The sequence below is a fragment of the Ruditapes philippinarum genome, unplaced genomic scaffold (assembly GCF_026571515.1).
Source record: "Ruditapes philippinarum isolate M1 unplaced genomic scaffold, ASM2657151v2 ctg6475_1_1_1_1, whole genome shotgun sequence".
NCBI classification, from domain to species: domain Eukaryota; kingdom Metazoa; phylum Mollusca; class Bivalvia; order Venerida; family Veneridae; genus Ruditapes; species Ruditapes philippinarum.
This window is the reverse complement of record NW_026855765.1, coordinates 37,132-53,220: the sequence shown is the minus strand read 5'-3', so window position 1 is coordinate 53,220 and position 16,089 is coordinate 37,132. Positions and strand designations below refer to the sequence as shown.

At 31.8% G+C, this 16,089-nt stretch overlaps 1 protein-coding gene across 11 annotated transcripts in view; it reads left to right on the top strand.

The window, feature by feature from the left end:
• The window catches only part of LOC132744299 (probable phosphorylase b kinase regulatory subunit alpha), a 48,562-nt gene continuing 32,473 nt past the window's right edge, over nucleotides 1-16,089 (top strand). For 10 of the 11 annotated variants that reach the window (XM_060732964.1, XM_060732962.1, XM_060732960.1 and 7 more), the window contains exons 1-14: nucleotides 2-165; nucleotides 1,728-1,886; nucleotides 2,489-2,705; nucleotides 3,588-3,670; nucleotides 4,108-4,188; nucleotides 4,595-4,735; nucleotides 5,356-5,460; nucleotides 6,458-6,634; nucleotides 7,010-7,105; nucleotides 7,783-7,890; nucleotides 8,190-8,268; nucleotides 9,622-9,756; nucleotides 10,325-10,434; nucleotides 14,574-14,718. In XM_060732964.1, coding sequence (XP_060588947.1) covers nucleotides 88-165; nucleotides 1,728-1,886; nucleotides 2,489-2,705; nucleotides 3,588-3,670; nucleotides 4,108-4,188; nucleotides 4,595-4,735; nucleotides 5,356-5,460; nucleotides 6,458-6,634; nucleotides 7,010-7,105; nucleotides 7,783-7,890; nucleotides 8,190-8,268; nucleotides 9,622-9,756; nucleotides 10,325-10,434; nucleotides 14,574-14,718 — 1,714 coding nt within the window. In that variant the 5' untranslated portion in view covers nucleotides 2-87. Of the gene's footprint in view, nucleotides 166-1,727; nucleotides 1,887-2,488; nucleotides 2,706-3,587; nucleotides 3,671-4,107; nucleotides 4,189-4,594; nucleotides 4,736-5,355; nucleotides 5,461-6,457; nucleotides 6,635-7,009; nucleotides 7,106-7,782; nucleotides 7,891-8,189; nucleotides 8,269-9,621; nucleotides 9,757-10,324; nucleotides 10,435-14,573; nucleotides 14,719-15,509; nucleotides 15,655-16,089 lie in introns of all 11 variants that reach the window. The other variant, XM_060732954.1, reaches the window with a different exon arrangement.

The window sequence follows — 16,089 nt, the reverse complement described above, 5'->3', positions numbered from 1 at the left end:
CTTACACTTACCTAGAGGTTGATTAAAATAGTTATTGACATAAATATCTACTGTCATGACTTAAAACCTTAATATACAAGAAGTAAAATGAGGAACAGAAGTAATTCTGGCGTTCGGCTAGATTATTTTCAGCGTCTCGTGAACAAAACCATCCTCAAACATCAGGTAAGATAAAACTGTCAGTCACTCATTGATATTTTTTTTTATAATTTTTTTTATTAGTAGGGTATTTCCATCACTCTTTAACTTTTAATGTTGATAACTGCTTAATTTTCTGACCAGTCTTGATTGCTTGATTGTATGTATGTGATGATCCTCAATCAGTTCATGTAAATTAACTAGAAAGATTCTATTCAAGTTTGGGATTTTGTGGCCATTTGATTTCAAGCCACTTAAGTTGCCATTCACAACAGTTGTTGGTTTGAATCCCGTGATGGACTTTGAGAATTCTTCCCTATGAAGAAACTATCTAGCTAGCTTACCTAATGATTGTGGTTCTACCCCAGGTGCCCTCTTGCAAACCCGAAAATTGCAAAGAAGTGGGACATGACTCTTCAAAAACCAGTAAAGTTGGGGAAATGGCGGGGATAGCTCAGTTTTGGGTTTGACCCCTGATTTTTAAATCCCGAGGGCCTGGTTCGGTCTTAGGTAACACCCTTTAACTAGTCAGGCTAGTGTTTTCACCTACCAGAGGTGTGCTGGTTTAAAAAATCCAGGGAAACCTTGCAAACTTCAGTGCTATACTCTGGGATGTAAAAAAAAACCCAAAGGGGCCCATTCAAAAAGAGCTAGGGACTGGGTTTTTTTGGGTTTTATGTAGGGCCCACCTTTATCTGTCTTGAAGTGGGCGGCGTGAAAGGGAAATTTTTTCATTAATGGAAAATAGATAAAAATAGATAAATCAAACCAACTTTTTTGAAACCCTTTTAATGTGGGTGTGACTTAAACCCAGTCTTAGGGGGAAAATAATCATCAGGACATATCAAAATTGAATATTTGGAAATGGATCATCTATAGAATTGATGGATCAAGAGTGAAACCATCAAGTGTGATTCATCTTGGGAGTGAAATGTCTTCAGTGTGAAATATCTTGGACGCAAAATGTTCTGCATTCTTCTTTCATTGTTTTTTTGTTCAGATTTTAAAGTCAATATTAGGTTATATTCCCAATTGAAAGTAGTATATTTTTCGCATTATGCAGACAAACATTCCCAGTTGAAATTAAAATAAAAAAAATATTTGAAATAAATGATATCAAGAGATATTTCAAGGAACATACTTGAAAGTTCCCATGTTTGTTTTCATTTAACCAATGCTAAATGTCTGACATGCAATTTTTCCTGATTTTTAGCAAAACACACAGTAATTTTTAAACCCAAAATTCTGACAAAAGTCAACACTTGTATTTGGTAACACAGGTTATTGACATAAGATTTTACTATAGATATAAATGATTAATTTTGACATTGTATCCAACAACAACAACAACAACAACAAAAAATCAACAAAAAACATGAATAAACAAATCATTGGCAACTTTGTTAATTTATAATGCTACCCTGAAGCAGAAAATCATGTCTTGGCTAATTCTATAAAATAAAGATGCTTTGAATCTAATGAATATTTAATGATTCAGACTTTAATAGCATTTGAATTTAAGTAATAATATCAGTTTATGATTAGCAAAATACTGACCATTTAATTTTTGTTATTTTTTCAAAATTTAGCATCCAGTAACAGGCTTATTTCCTGCTACGGAACACAACAGTCATGCGTGGGTTAGAGACAATGTATATTCAATCCTTGCAGTATGGGGACTGTCCTTGGCTTACAGGAAGACTGCAGATCTTGATGAAGATTTAGCTAAGGCTTATGAGCTGGAACAGGTATATTACTGAACATGTTCTTAAAAATGTAAAACTGCTTAAAAATGTATAAGAAACCTTTGACTATTTTTTATTGATTGGAAACTCTAAGATGTGAATTTTATTTATATAGATGTATTTGTATTTTTTAGTAACTATAATTTAGATATAAATACATAAAGTCACTAAGTTTCTTAACTTTATTACATAGTTTACAATTTGAATTGTTTTTACAAAATTATTCTACAAAGCATAATAGTAGAATACAGCCATCTGAAAAGGGGAATTAAGCTTCTTTCGTTCCACAGCAGTTTATCAAATGGCTTAAGTGGCAAGGCAGTGTAACTCCAATATTGCTTTGCCATTTTTGCTGGCTTTTTTTTGTCATTTTATCTTTGTGTTTTTTTTGGCTGCTTTTCTGTTACAAGATTAATTCTAAAACATCAAATTTCTTATCATTTCTCTTGACATAGTTTCTATTAAAATACAATCTCTATTCAGCAAGCCTCTCACTAATTCATTTAAAACATGCTCAAAACGTAAAAGACAAAGGTATGCCTTAAGTCTAATTAAATCTCATATATAGCATCATCTAATCAATATGACTATTTGATTTTTTACAGTCAGTTGTAAAGTTGATGCGAGGTCTAATGAGGAGTATGATGCTACAAATGAATAAACTAGAGAAGTTCAAGATTACCCAATCCAAGAACGATTGTCTTCATGCCAAGTACAGTAGTTTGACAGGCAAGCCTGTAGTTGGTGATAACGAGTGGGGACATTTACAGATTGATGCAACATCTTTATATGTACTGTTCCTGGCACAGATGACTGCTGCAGGTATAGCTAGTTTTGTAAATTAACTCTTTTATTGCTAAATTAGCTGAGGAAGGTAGTCTAGTACTGGTGTAACTCTCCAGGAATGATGGTTAGGAAACTACCCGCCTATATGACTGAAATACTGTTGGGAAAAGGCGTAAAATGAAACAAACAAAATTGCTAAATTAGAATTATGGACTGGGTTTTGCTTTTGTTTGGAACAGTTATGTTAATTAAGAGGTTTTAGTATTAAATGGCTTAAATAGGGAAGGAGAGTGTTTAGAGTCTGGTTAGATTGTACAGTATACAGGCATGCTGTCTCATTCAACTAACTTTACTTATGGTAAAAACCTGTAGTTATCACTGCTAATGTGCAAAGAGTAAACATCAGTACATATATAAAAGATATCATTAGCAATACACATGTATGTACAAATAGGAAAATATCTTAAAATTATTGCCTTCCATCCTGATTATTCACTAAACTTTTCAAGTTTGATCTTGCTAACACTTTGAGCAGTGTAAAAAGATAAATGTATTCTGAGATTTTAATTTCAAAGGAAGTAAACAACGTAAGTTTGGTACGTGATCTCAAATATGTTATTGCTTTAAAGAATATTAAAACTGTTAAACTAAAAATGTCTATCACTGCTGATTCTAAAATCGTGTGGGATTATTAGTTGGTCTTTTGCTGTGATATTGGTAATTACTGGTTAGTTAATTAGGAAAGCTGATTAGGAGGATTGACTGTAGAGATATGACCACAAAATATGTAAAAATCGGCTTAAAAACAAGAAAAGCAAAGAATGTAAAAATTGAACCAAGGTTGAAAGCCTTCTACATATCGTTATTAAAGTTTCAGCAGCATGATAAATATGTTCTCTGTTATATTATTGACTACAGGTTTACAGATAGTGTACACACTAGATGAAGCATCTTTTATACAGAACCTTGTTTTCTACATAGAAACTGCTTACAGAACACCAGTAAGTTCTTAATTTTTTTCAGAATTGTTATTGTGAAAAGTACTTAAAGCTTCATGCCTCCAGCTGAACCAAATTATTTCAAGAAAATTAACCTTGAGAAAGATTTACTAAGATTTTAAGTAAGAATATTCATGTTTCAAGAGATATTTGCAAGACTTATTTTATTAAATAAATTACACATTGTTGTGTTCACTGCTTTTGATTTGAATTTTTCACTTATAGTTGAACTCTTTTTACAAAGAAACTAATAAGCTATTAGAAAGGGGACATAGTACCTCCCATTATTTAACAACCCTTGTTTGAAAAAGTACACCGAAAAGATCTGTGGTCTTCCTTAACCAGTGAAAACATGACATTAGAATTGTTATTATAGCCTCATAAATGAATCATAAAAATCAATAACGTATTTAAAGTCACTAATTATTTGTGTTTTTCAGGATTATGGAATCTGGGAAAGAGGTGACAAAACAAATCATGGTCTTCCTGAATTAAACTCTAGCTCCATTGGAATGGCAAAAGTAATACTTTAGTATTATATTCTATGATAAATAGATTTTAAGCATAGCTAAATATATATTATTGCTAAATGTTTAATGTAAATGAAAATAGGGTTTTTAAGTCTTAAAGTATTTGTGTTTCTGTTTTGTTTGTTTTGAATTTTCATTAATGCTAGGGGCCTTTTAATTTTGTTGACTTCAAAAAACCTGCCATTCACCGCTTTGGGTTTGAATCCCTCCAGGAATTTTAATTCTTTCATATCATAGGTCTGTAATACTATCTATACCAGTGTCTGTATGTGCCTGAAATTGTGCACATAGGTGCACAAGATAAAGCTGAAAATTCACATTTGATAAACAATATGCATGTTATTTAAAATTAAAAAAAAAAATGAGTTTAGTAATACTATATTGTACATTGTTGCAGGCAGCATTAGAGGCTATTAATGAGCTAGATTTGTTTGGGGCTCGCGGTGGACCTGCCTCTATTATACATGCCCTGCCAGATGAGGCCCAGCAATGTCAGGCCATTTTACACTCCATGCTTCCCAGGGAATCTAGCTCTAAGGTAAGTTTCCCAGTTATAATGTTATTAGTCAATTAGATTCTCTTGATGAATTACTAGTATGACACTATTAATGCTTGATTTTTAAGTCTGTTATTAACATCACTGGTTTTGAATTTGGAACTGTCCTCTGATGGTGAAAAATTAAGAGATTTCAATGTCAAATTTGCCAACAGTGAGAATTGTGCTTTGACTGCTGCATAGATAAACAAGACAAACTGGGTATGTGCTATTAGCACTTGTTTGTTATTTATTACCTTAGCTGTACTTAGGTAACAGTCAAGTTAAAACATTATTTTTCAAATTCATTTTATTGATTAGAACACTGTACCTGTTATTTTAAGTCTGACATGTAGAGATTAATGAAAAAAATGTTTGTATATTACGTTTTTATGTATCAATGAAGCCTACATTTAGGAGCTTACATAGTTATATTTGTTTTGATTTAAATTGCTTGTCAATTTTCTTATATTTGGATGAGATTTGAAATCTTCTCAGTTGTAACTGTGTAATGCAGGTGTTTTATATGAAGATAGTAGATTTATCACAAGCATTGCCGTGGCTATTAAAGTGATCAGTGTTTGAAGTTATGTTGATAGTAATGATGGATACATTATTTACAGGAGATAGATGCTGCCCTTATATCTGTGATAAGTTTTCCTGCCTTTGCCGTTGACGATATTGATATTATAAACAAAACTAGAGAACAGATAGAAACCAAACTTATGGTGAGTTAAATTTCTTTGTGCTCCATTCAACAAGATCAGTATCATTCAATTTAGCTCACCTGAGCTAGCTCAGGGTGAGCTTTTTGGATCGTTGAATGTCCATCGTCTGTCCACATTTGTTCGTTAACACTCTAGCGGTCACATTTTTGCCTCAATCATCATCAAACTTTGTCAGGATGCTTGTATAGGTAATTGCTCGGATGAGTTCCAACATAAGTCATCTGGAATGAAAAACTAGGTCACAGTAATGAACTTACTTGACGCTTGAAATGAAAATACTTTATGTTTTCATGTCAAATTTTTTACCTATTCTGTATATACACTGGTTATTATCTGTATTGTTAGCACACATGAGATGGGTCATCTAGGGTCAAAAACTAGGCCACAGAGCCCAAATATGAAAAACCCTTGTTAACACTATAAAAGTAATATTTTCAGCCCAAATAATTGAAAATTTGTCAGGACTGTTGTTTAAATGATCTCTAGATCAAGTTGGAATATGGGTCATTTTGGGTCAAAATCTAGGTGACAGCCCATATGAAAAAATCTTGTTTACATTAAATTTTGTACTATTTAATGTGCAGATATGAACGTTATATCAGTTTAAGATTTTGACATTTTATCTGCTTTTCATTCATTGCTTTAATATATTGATTAAGAGCCTTTATAATCAGGTGAGCAATATGTGGGCTATCATGGCCCTCTTGTTTCCAAAACTTCCATTCAGGATGCTTCTTTTGTGTCACATTGACTTCTGTGTCACATTGACTTCTGTGTCACATTGACTTCTGTATCACATTGACCTCTGTATCACATTGACTTCTGTATCACATTGACCTCTGTATCACATTGACTTCTGTATCACATTGACATCTGTGTCACATTGACTTCTGTGTCACATTGACTTCTGTGTCACATTGACTTCTGTGTCACATTGAGTTGCTAGAATTTTAATCACTGTCTTTGCACAATATGTCACACTAATTTACTTTTTCAGGGTAAATATGGTTGTCGAAGATTTTTACGTGACGGTTATAAGACAGCTATGGAAGATTCAAACAGACTTCATTACGAACCTTGGGAACTTCTTGCATTTGAGAAAATCGAAAATATGTGGCCCATGTTCTTTGCATACTTTATACTAGATGGATTGTATAGTGGGGACGAAGAAAGAGTGAGATATTTTTATCATTTCTCTTAAAATACATGTATATCATAATGATTTGAATGCTTGTTTGTTGATAATGAAATATTGTAAACTCTTTGCTGTTAATTTTCCTGAGTACGAAAGTGTTTTTATACATTGTTTATTACTGAGTCTGTAAAAGTGTATCAAACTACCATGGCCACATTTATATAGTGTATAGAAGACTATTGTTAAAATGATGTGGATTTATAGCATAAAAACTTTGAAAATTTAGCATTACATTGACTTGGTGAGCTAAAATATTGTGAAAAATAAAAGTGCATTGTTTAAAGATACAATTTTATCTTGACCGCATAATACATTTGTTTGTATATATTTATTGGTTGTAACTGGTGTTTATAGGTGTCCAAGTACAGGTCAATGTTGGAGAGTGTAATCTTAAAAAATGAAGAAGGGATACCAATGATGCCAGAAATGTACGCTGTGCCAAAGGATAAGGTATCTGACATCATTTTCACAGCTAGATTCGTAATTAAGATCATATTGAGATCTTGGGGGAAAAATGAAGGATTTAAAAGGAGCTTCACTATGGTCAAAAATCCTAAAATATAAAAAATTGAAATTCTTACATAGTGAAGCACTTAAAATGGAAAAATCTGTCTGCAAAGGACAGTATGAAATATACTTCGAATTATATTGAAAATCTTTCTTTTTTTTTGTGCAATTTTAACTCTAATTTGAGTTAAAAGCATTTCAGTTTTTTGGTCATTTGGATAATAAAAAATCATGATTCTGTACAAAAAGTGGGGGGAGACTGGGAATGATCTGAAAATTTGCATACTACATGTAGTTATTTGTCCAGTCTTACATTAAATGGTACACAAATCTTCAAAAAATATTTTTTATTCTGTTATGAAAAAAATTCAATGGAATCCCCTTAAGTATAACTTTAAATGATCATATTTTGTAGTAGCTTATTATATTTTTAAATCAATTATAACCATTATATAAAACCCAGGGAAGCAGATCCGTGTTTAGTTATAAAACTCTCAAGCTTTCATCATAGGAAAGTTGAAAGAAATTCACTTAAACTGATGAAACATTTTGCTATTAGACAGAGGAATACTATGCCTATATTATATATTTGAATTGTTATTTTCACTGCATGAATGTAGGTTGATCAAGAAGTTAGAAAACCTGACAGTCAGAAAAGGCAACAGATAGGGAAACCCTTACATATGTGGGGACAGTCTCTATATATACTGGGCAGGCTTATTGAGGAGGTAAACATATTCATTATTTCACAAACATGATTTACAACAGTTAAACAACTTTGCTGAGATTTATCTCAGAACTTTTTAATTCAGACGATGTTTCACTTAAACTTTTGTTTAGTACTTGTTTTAAAATAAGCAGTCTACTCAGTTGCCCTCTCATGCCTGAAGTAATGTACTTAGGGGCACCTGAGGTCTTCCTCCTCCAGTAAAGCTGGAAAGTAGCAGGTAATTGTTAATAATATTAAATAATGTTTATTGGTAAAGAAAAATGTAAAATGCTAATCTGTTGTCAATTTTCTGTCTAGAAATTTATTTCCCCTGGAGAGTTAGATCCTTTGAATAGAAGACTGATAACAGAGCCAAGACCTGATGTTGTGGTTCAAGGTATGTAGTGTCTGCTGATGTCTTTATTTTAAAGCACAAATTTTAGTCTATTTTAGGAATGGTATCTTTCTTTGTAAACTACATACTTACAATGATAGGCCAGTAGGCCCATTTGACAGTCTGGAAAGCATGTGCATTTGTGAAGTCTTAAAAATAATAATCAGTTCTGCTTAATTCTACACATTTTGACCCTGAAATTGTTTGTCAGCTATTTTCTTACATTAAAAGTAGAGGTGTCATCGATAAGGATTTTTGTATCAATATATCGGTAATGAATTATCGGCGATACAGCGATATATCGATTGCCAGGCTAAATTTTAGCTTTCAAGTCATTTTAAATGTTTCCTTAGAACACTAACAAAGCAGTTATATTAAGACAAATGCAATAAGATAAACTATGAAAACTGAACAATTTGTTACTTTTTTTATCATATTGCTATAAATGAAAACTAATGACTAGTAACTATAAAGTTTAAAGCCTTTTGTTGCTATTACGCAGTTACTGATCATGCTAAATCCCGTCCTTGCCGTTCCAATTAAGCCGGGTTTAATTGGCAAATTATAGTGTTTAGAACTTGAATAATTATTAAAGTTTAACATTTTGTTATCATAATTTTTACAAAGAAACACTGACAAATATTTCTTGGCATTTTCCCTTTTTGAAATCTGAATTGAGGGATCTTGACGTCCACTTAGCAGACGTGTGAGATTACAACGAAATTAGGCAGCATTCGTTAAAGACACTGGGAGGTTACTTTGGCATTGATTTCCGTTTTCATTTTAGAAAAAATGTTTCTGGCTTCCATAACTTTATAAGTCGCTTTTATTCTGACGTTTTGCGACAGTAAACAGGTCTATCAGTTCTATAAATCCTGTTCGCTGAAGTCTCTTTAGCTAGAAATATATGTGCATTCGATATACGATATTTAAAAAATGATTGAATTGATGACACCCCTAATTAAAAGCTTGCTAAAAATAACAACAGTAATTTTTGTATCTCTGAAAAAAATTTATTCCTTGATATGTTCTTAAATTTGATTTACCAGTTATAAGTTATTAATTGAAGAGTACGGAGAGCTATTGTACAAGCCACGGCGACAGTGTTGGCGTCACACTTAGGTGTTAAGTTTTTTGTGTGCAAGTTTGTATCTCCAAACCTACTGAAGGGAATTGATTGAAACTTCACACATTTGTTCTCTGTGATTATCTAACATGTTAAGCACATGTCCCATTACTCATTAGTAATCTTTTTACAGAGTTATGCCCATTTGTTTACTGTCAAGCCCTGAAAATAGTGGAGTGCATTGTCTTACGGACAACTCTTGTTTAAGAAAATTGTTTGTGTATTTCCAGTTGTAATCCTGGCAGAAGATGTGACAATACAAGACAAGTTATCAGAGAATGGTATATTTGTGCAGACCATACCGGAGGTGGCACCCATACAGGTCTACCCAGCTAGAGTACTCAGTCAAATTTACTCTTTACTTGGTAATTTTTCACATTATATATAATTCAATGATATATTATTTAGCTCAGTAATGCCAACTTTGCTTAAAAGTTTAATCAATACATGTATTTGGAATTGAAAGGAAATATTGATATAAAAACAGCATGCCTCAAGAATTTAGATTCATAATAATTATCATAAAAAAAATTGAAATTGTATTTGAAAATGAAATATTGTGAACTGAACAATGAAAGTAATTTACACAATGCAAATGGCAGTAACAGTCCATATAAGTTATCAAAAAGATGTCAAAATATGCAAAAAAAATAGCCCTTTCTGCCTTAGTCATGCAGTAGAAATATTGTGATGAATATTTTAAAAGCAGTCATTACATGTAAATTATCATTTTGGATCTTTTTACTTTTCTTTGAATTTTAGTACATTTTTCTCAAATTTGATTTTCTTGAAATATTCTTATCTTGAGGCATGTTGCTTTAATAGAGCAAAAAAAAAATGATAAATTATAAATGTTCCTATAGTAAAAATTAAAGATTTTAATGCAGCAAATCGTTTAAAACTAAGGACATCAATTGTGCCTGGTTATTTCAGGTAAGAATAAAAGGATGGGTTTGACAGGACGACCTTCTAGTGAGATTGGTCTCCTAGCAACCAGTAAACTATATATCCTACAAGACCAGATCCTAGCTTTTATACCACAGGTTAGTCTTACCATATATCTATATTATATGTGATTGTATAATACATATATGCTAAGTCATGTCTCAATGTCTTTGTTGATAAGAGACCATTTAAGTCATAATAATTCTATATGCTGTTCCGTTAATGTAATTCTCTGGATTTATATTTTATCATAGTTTAGTACATAATTATATAAGAAATTTTAAAGCAAGAAATGAAGACTCAAATGTATAGTACAAAAAGAAAGAGATTGATTAAGTGAAGTCAGATTGTTATATCAAATCTGAATTTAGAAGTCTTATCATAAACAAGATTTCAAATGGTAATACCAAGGTCCAAGGTTATAAAGAAATTCTTCAAACTCAAACTTGGATCTCAGGTATTTGATTGGTCAGAAACTCTCACAGAATGTACACTGACCAATGATTATCCTGAGATTTGAGTGAAGATTCAGAAAAAAAATTTATAACCTTGAGCCCTAACTAAAATGCTCACTATCAGAGAAACTTTTAATATTTAATGTTTTAATGTTTAAAAATATTCAATACAGTGTTAATTACTGTCTATAGATATATATATATATTTCTTCACAATTATGTCTCTTGTTACAAGTGATCTTAATCAATTTTTTTATCTGCCTGAATGGCTTTTGAGTCAAATCCTGCCGGCAATTTTTGGATTTTTTATTTGTGAAAGCTGTTTAGCTAGAAAGCTGTTTAGCTTATTGACAGATAGTTGGGGGTATACTCTGGGGCCTGCATGTGCCTGAAATAATGAAAAGAGGTCAGCTGTGGGGCTTTTCTGTACTATTTCTGTACTAACAAAGCTGGAATGTCAGCATATGACTTGAAGCACCATTGAGACTATATCAATCAAAATAAAACAATATCAAAAATGATAAACTTTACTACTGTCAGGGTTCGCACAGGTCTTGAAAAGTGCTTGAAAACAATCTCTGTCTTGAAAAGTGCTTGAATTGAGGGTGTCCTTGAAAAAGTGCTAAAAAAGGGCTTGATTTTGAAAAAAAATCCTTGAAAATCTCTGATTCTCGTAAAAATAAAAATGATCATCAGTTAACAAGGAAAATTAAACCATTTTTGTCCAAAATGGAAAGGAAAACTTTGCCGAAAATATTTATTTACCCATACTTATTTATGTTATGAATGTTTATGAGTATAAAATGAACAGAAAATGTGTTCTACGTCATCGGTAAAAGTGTACAACGTCATCACTTTTTGCATTACTGGTTTTCACGAGTATAAACAGAAAGTAAACTTCGAAAATTATGGTTAGAAATGTCTAAGAATGGAAAAAATGTAAATTCTTACTCACATTGCTTCAAGATTATCCATCAGTTATCATATAAAGCAATGTTTGAAATGCCCATTGCAGAGTACAGGCAGATATGCATGAAGATAATTGAAATAAATGGTATACAAATGACTGTGATAAGGTTCCTGAAGTGTACAATTTGCTTTTAGATAGAAATCTTTGCTTGAAACTTCGATTGTTTGCAAGAACTCTATTGCAGACTGTCCTTGAAAATGAAAAATTGGCCTTAAAAAAGTTCTTGAAAAGTGCTTAAAATTAGTTGACAGATTTCTGTTTGAACCCTGACTGTAATTTAGTTTTTGAGTCTGAGACATTATTCAGATTTTCATTGTTACATACAGGAACTGTTTATATGAGACTTTTGTTAAATCTTATCTGTTGTAATTTTTTTATTTCCTCAAAACAGGCAACAAATTAGATGTAAACCAATGATTAAAAAGCATAGACTGTTTGCATGCAACCTAATAGCTTTTAAATTTAAGCTGAAAAGAGAATTCAGTTTTTCCATTCATCATCATCAAAAATATATAAAGTCTTCAATGGATTATCAGAGCTTTACAGTGCAGTGCTATGTTTAATTTCATAGAGTTACACAGCAATGTTTCCATAGAACCTCTATCATGGTCTGTCTGTTGTTTTACCTGGTTTTAAAGGGCCCCTGTGGTTAAATGATCATGGTGACTGACTGAATGAATAAATTACCCCATCACCACTGTCAGTTTAAATTCTGGAAGGTACATGGAATTCCAGTCATGTGATATAAGGTAACTAGATAGCTGACAAAAGGTTTGTGGTTCCACTCAAGTCGAGTTTGAACTTGAAATAATTCACAGTGTGGACTCCAATTTCTTTGTGCCAATAAAGCTGGAAAGTTGCTATTGAACTAGCATCTTAGTGACATGAAACCCATTCAAATCTGTAAGAAGTCTTCTTGTCCGTGTAATATGGAGTTGCCTATTTAAACAAAGCATTTGATGGATGGAATAACTTTAGTCTTGATTCCCACTGATGAAATGAAGTCTTATTATTAGGATTATGAAAAATTGAAATGTTTTGTTGTAAGGCTTTTGAATGCATTGTAACTAACTGACTTGATGCTTTCTAACCAGATGATGTAAGAATAATGTAAGATGTGAATCAGAAAAAAAATTGTCCTAATATGATAAAGCTTGTAATGTCATTGTCTTACTATATTTTAACCTAGGAAACTTGTTAGGTATGGTATTATTTTGAAAGGGAAATTATCAGCACATATTTTTTTTTTTTTTTGACAAAGAAGAGATAAGAATAAAATTTTGAAAAGGATCTATCAAAGTTTATGCGTTTAGTTTACTGTGTAAATTTATAGGAAACTAACTCAATTATAACTGAAAAGTTATAACTGGTGCATTTTAAAATATATGTATGACATGGGTTTTTTTTATAGTGGTAAACAACAACCTTAGATTAGGAAACTGGAAGAAAATCATTCTTTGATTAATCATATAATTATAGCAATATTTACAATGATCTTAACTTTCTGCTATAGTTGAGTAGTTATAATTTGTTAGATTTATTGTATTTGAATCATTTCATTGCTTTCTTTCCCCCTGCTTATGTTTTTTTAGCTCACCTGAGCTGAACATAGGTATTTTATAAATTTACTGAAACCTGACCCACTTTGTGTGTTTGACATCCTTTATTTTTTATTAGAATTTATTCTAGTTTGATTGTGTAGGAAGCTTAAAGCTTATAACCTGTTCCCGAAACCAACCAGTACTGAGCAATGAGCGTCAAGTTTCTTGTTCAAGGAAACAACGGCTTGCCTCTGATGGGGTTTGAACCCACGAGGACAGCAATTATTAGATAACTAGTCTGATGCAATAACTACTCGGCCATGCCGCCAATGTAGTTTATTGGATAATTAATGTATAAGAACTGTATTGTTGATAAAATTTTCAAGAATCAATATTCTTTATAATCTTTGAAATGTAGCTGTTGATTTATATAGATATTTGGCTGACTAATTGCTAACCTTGAAATGATCTTTGTTTCCCTTCCCACGACCCATGCCAGTTTGGGTAGGGTAGGTAGGTAAAAAAAAAATTGTCATCCTTGAACATTTATGTTTGATTTATATATGGCTTTCAAAAAACTGTGCTAACTTTTGATGAGTTTAGTTTATATAATAAATCCAAAGTTTCAAAGTTTAAGTATATTTACAAGGCAAAGACTTTCAACAGATGTAAATATGTGATTCTCTATGATTAACTGCGGAAGGGGAAACAACAACTAAGTGAGAAGTTGGTTTGTTGTTTAAATCTCTGTCTCTCAGTCTAGGGGTCTGGGTTTGAACCCTTCTATTGCCAAAACAGTTTTTCTTTATAGAGTTCCAGTATTCAATCAGGTCCTAAAAGTTGACTCGAGAGAACATGTAATTGAAATAAGCTAAAAGATTTCTGATTGGAGCATAAGTAATCAAAGCATAGTAACTAATTCCAAATGAGTACCAGTATATAAAACAAAACAAAGTTGTCATTTTACAGCTATATGTTTGCAACTTACTAACCAGTTGTATTTATGATATAATGCTAAGGATACATGTTATTTATGATGTAAGTAAATGATACAATGCTGCAAAAGAAAATGGGGTTGGGCAAGGGTGGAAAAACAAGGTATATACATGTATATTGGCTAACATTTCTATTGGCTGAATTTAATAGTTTAATGATGTAATGTATATAATTAAGTAAGTGGCATGTTACAATATACAAGTAGCATGTTATAAGAATGGCAAGAAATTTGCAGCAGACGACATTTTTACAGCTCTAGAACTGCACCATTTCAGTTTGTAGACCAACATCAGTTCTACTTGCCGCTCGATATGGATTTTCTTGTAGACACAATGAAAAACAATATGGACGACTTGGCACACAACTGGAGAATGATGGGAAGGCCGACATTTATCTGTCCTGTAAACAGGTCAACATTAGGTGCGAAACTATGATATTGTGATGAAGGAGTCATTATAGAGTTATATTTGTTTATCTGTGCATGTCCTATTTTTCTATGTAATCCCAGGCTTTATGTTATTTCGTTCATTGTGCTTAACTGTGTAGTAAAGCAGTCCTCTTCTGACATTTTCTTTAGGGTTCCTGTATGATTTTCTAGAGGCTAATAACATATATTTTATGTATGTTCATTTTGATAATTGTCTCTTTTTTGTGTTTCTTTTCAGAATGGTTTGAATATATTTTTTTTTCATATTTTAGAAAATATTTGCCGTTTTCATTATCGAGACTAAACTTGTGTACATTGAGTAACAATTTTCATGAGTATAACATATTGATGTAAAAAGCAGAATTTGCTTCTTGGCAATAGTATATATTGAGACAAGGAAACTCATTTTTGTCTTCTATTTAATGTTTCCTAATGCATTCCCATTAACTACAAATTTTAAGTAAATGAAGGATATTTTATCAATTTAATTTTAATCCCTTTCAAAAGTGGTTAGAAATATAATTTCTGCAAAGAACATTCAGAAAAGAAGAAAGAAAAAAAAACAAAAATCAGAAATAATCGTGATCAAGTCTTTGTTTTGGGGTGGTGGGTGGGGTAAGTAATATTTCCCATATTTTATTTGGGTCAGAAGGGGATTGTATATGGCTGTGATCGACCATGCTTTTTCCATTTTGTTTATACTTATTACAATTACTATGATCCTGTCTAAAAAAAGCTTAAAGCTTGATGCTCAGGCTTCTTTTTGTGATTTTTTATTTGACAGTTTTTGGACCATCAGCAATTTTACACGTCACTAGATGCCACTTTTATGGTTGACATTCTTCGTTCGGAAGTTTCCTATATAAAAAATTGCTGGAAGGGCATGGGGCGACCTTTAATGGCCATTAGTATTTCCTCCGACCTCTTTGGTAAGAAAAGGTCAAGGTTTTAAAGTGTGCTATAAATAGAAAACTTCCTAGAAATGTGGTATGAGGTAAACAGTGATTAGAGTTGTGATTTGTTGATGAATCTGTGAATATATTATGTGATGTCTTGTAAAAGTTGAACTTAGCACGAGTTCAGCGTAATTGATCGGTTTAGACAGTATTATCGACAAAGTCTTATGTCTTACATTTCTAAAAGTCATAAATGATTTGTAAGAATTTGATTGTAAAATAATAAATTGTACGAATGGAGTAAGAAATTTTAGAAGTTTTGAAAAACCCTTTAGTAATTGATATTGATACTGTATTAGGAATGAATTAGTAATGCTTAAAAAAAAATTTAATAGTTTATTCTAATTAAGCAGAAAATTAATCTATAAATAGCCAAGATACGAATCAAGTTTAACGTCACATGATATA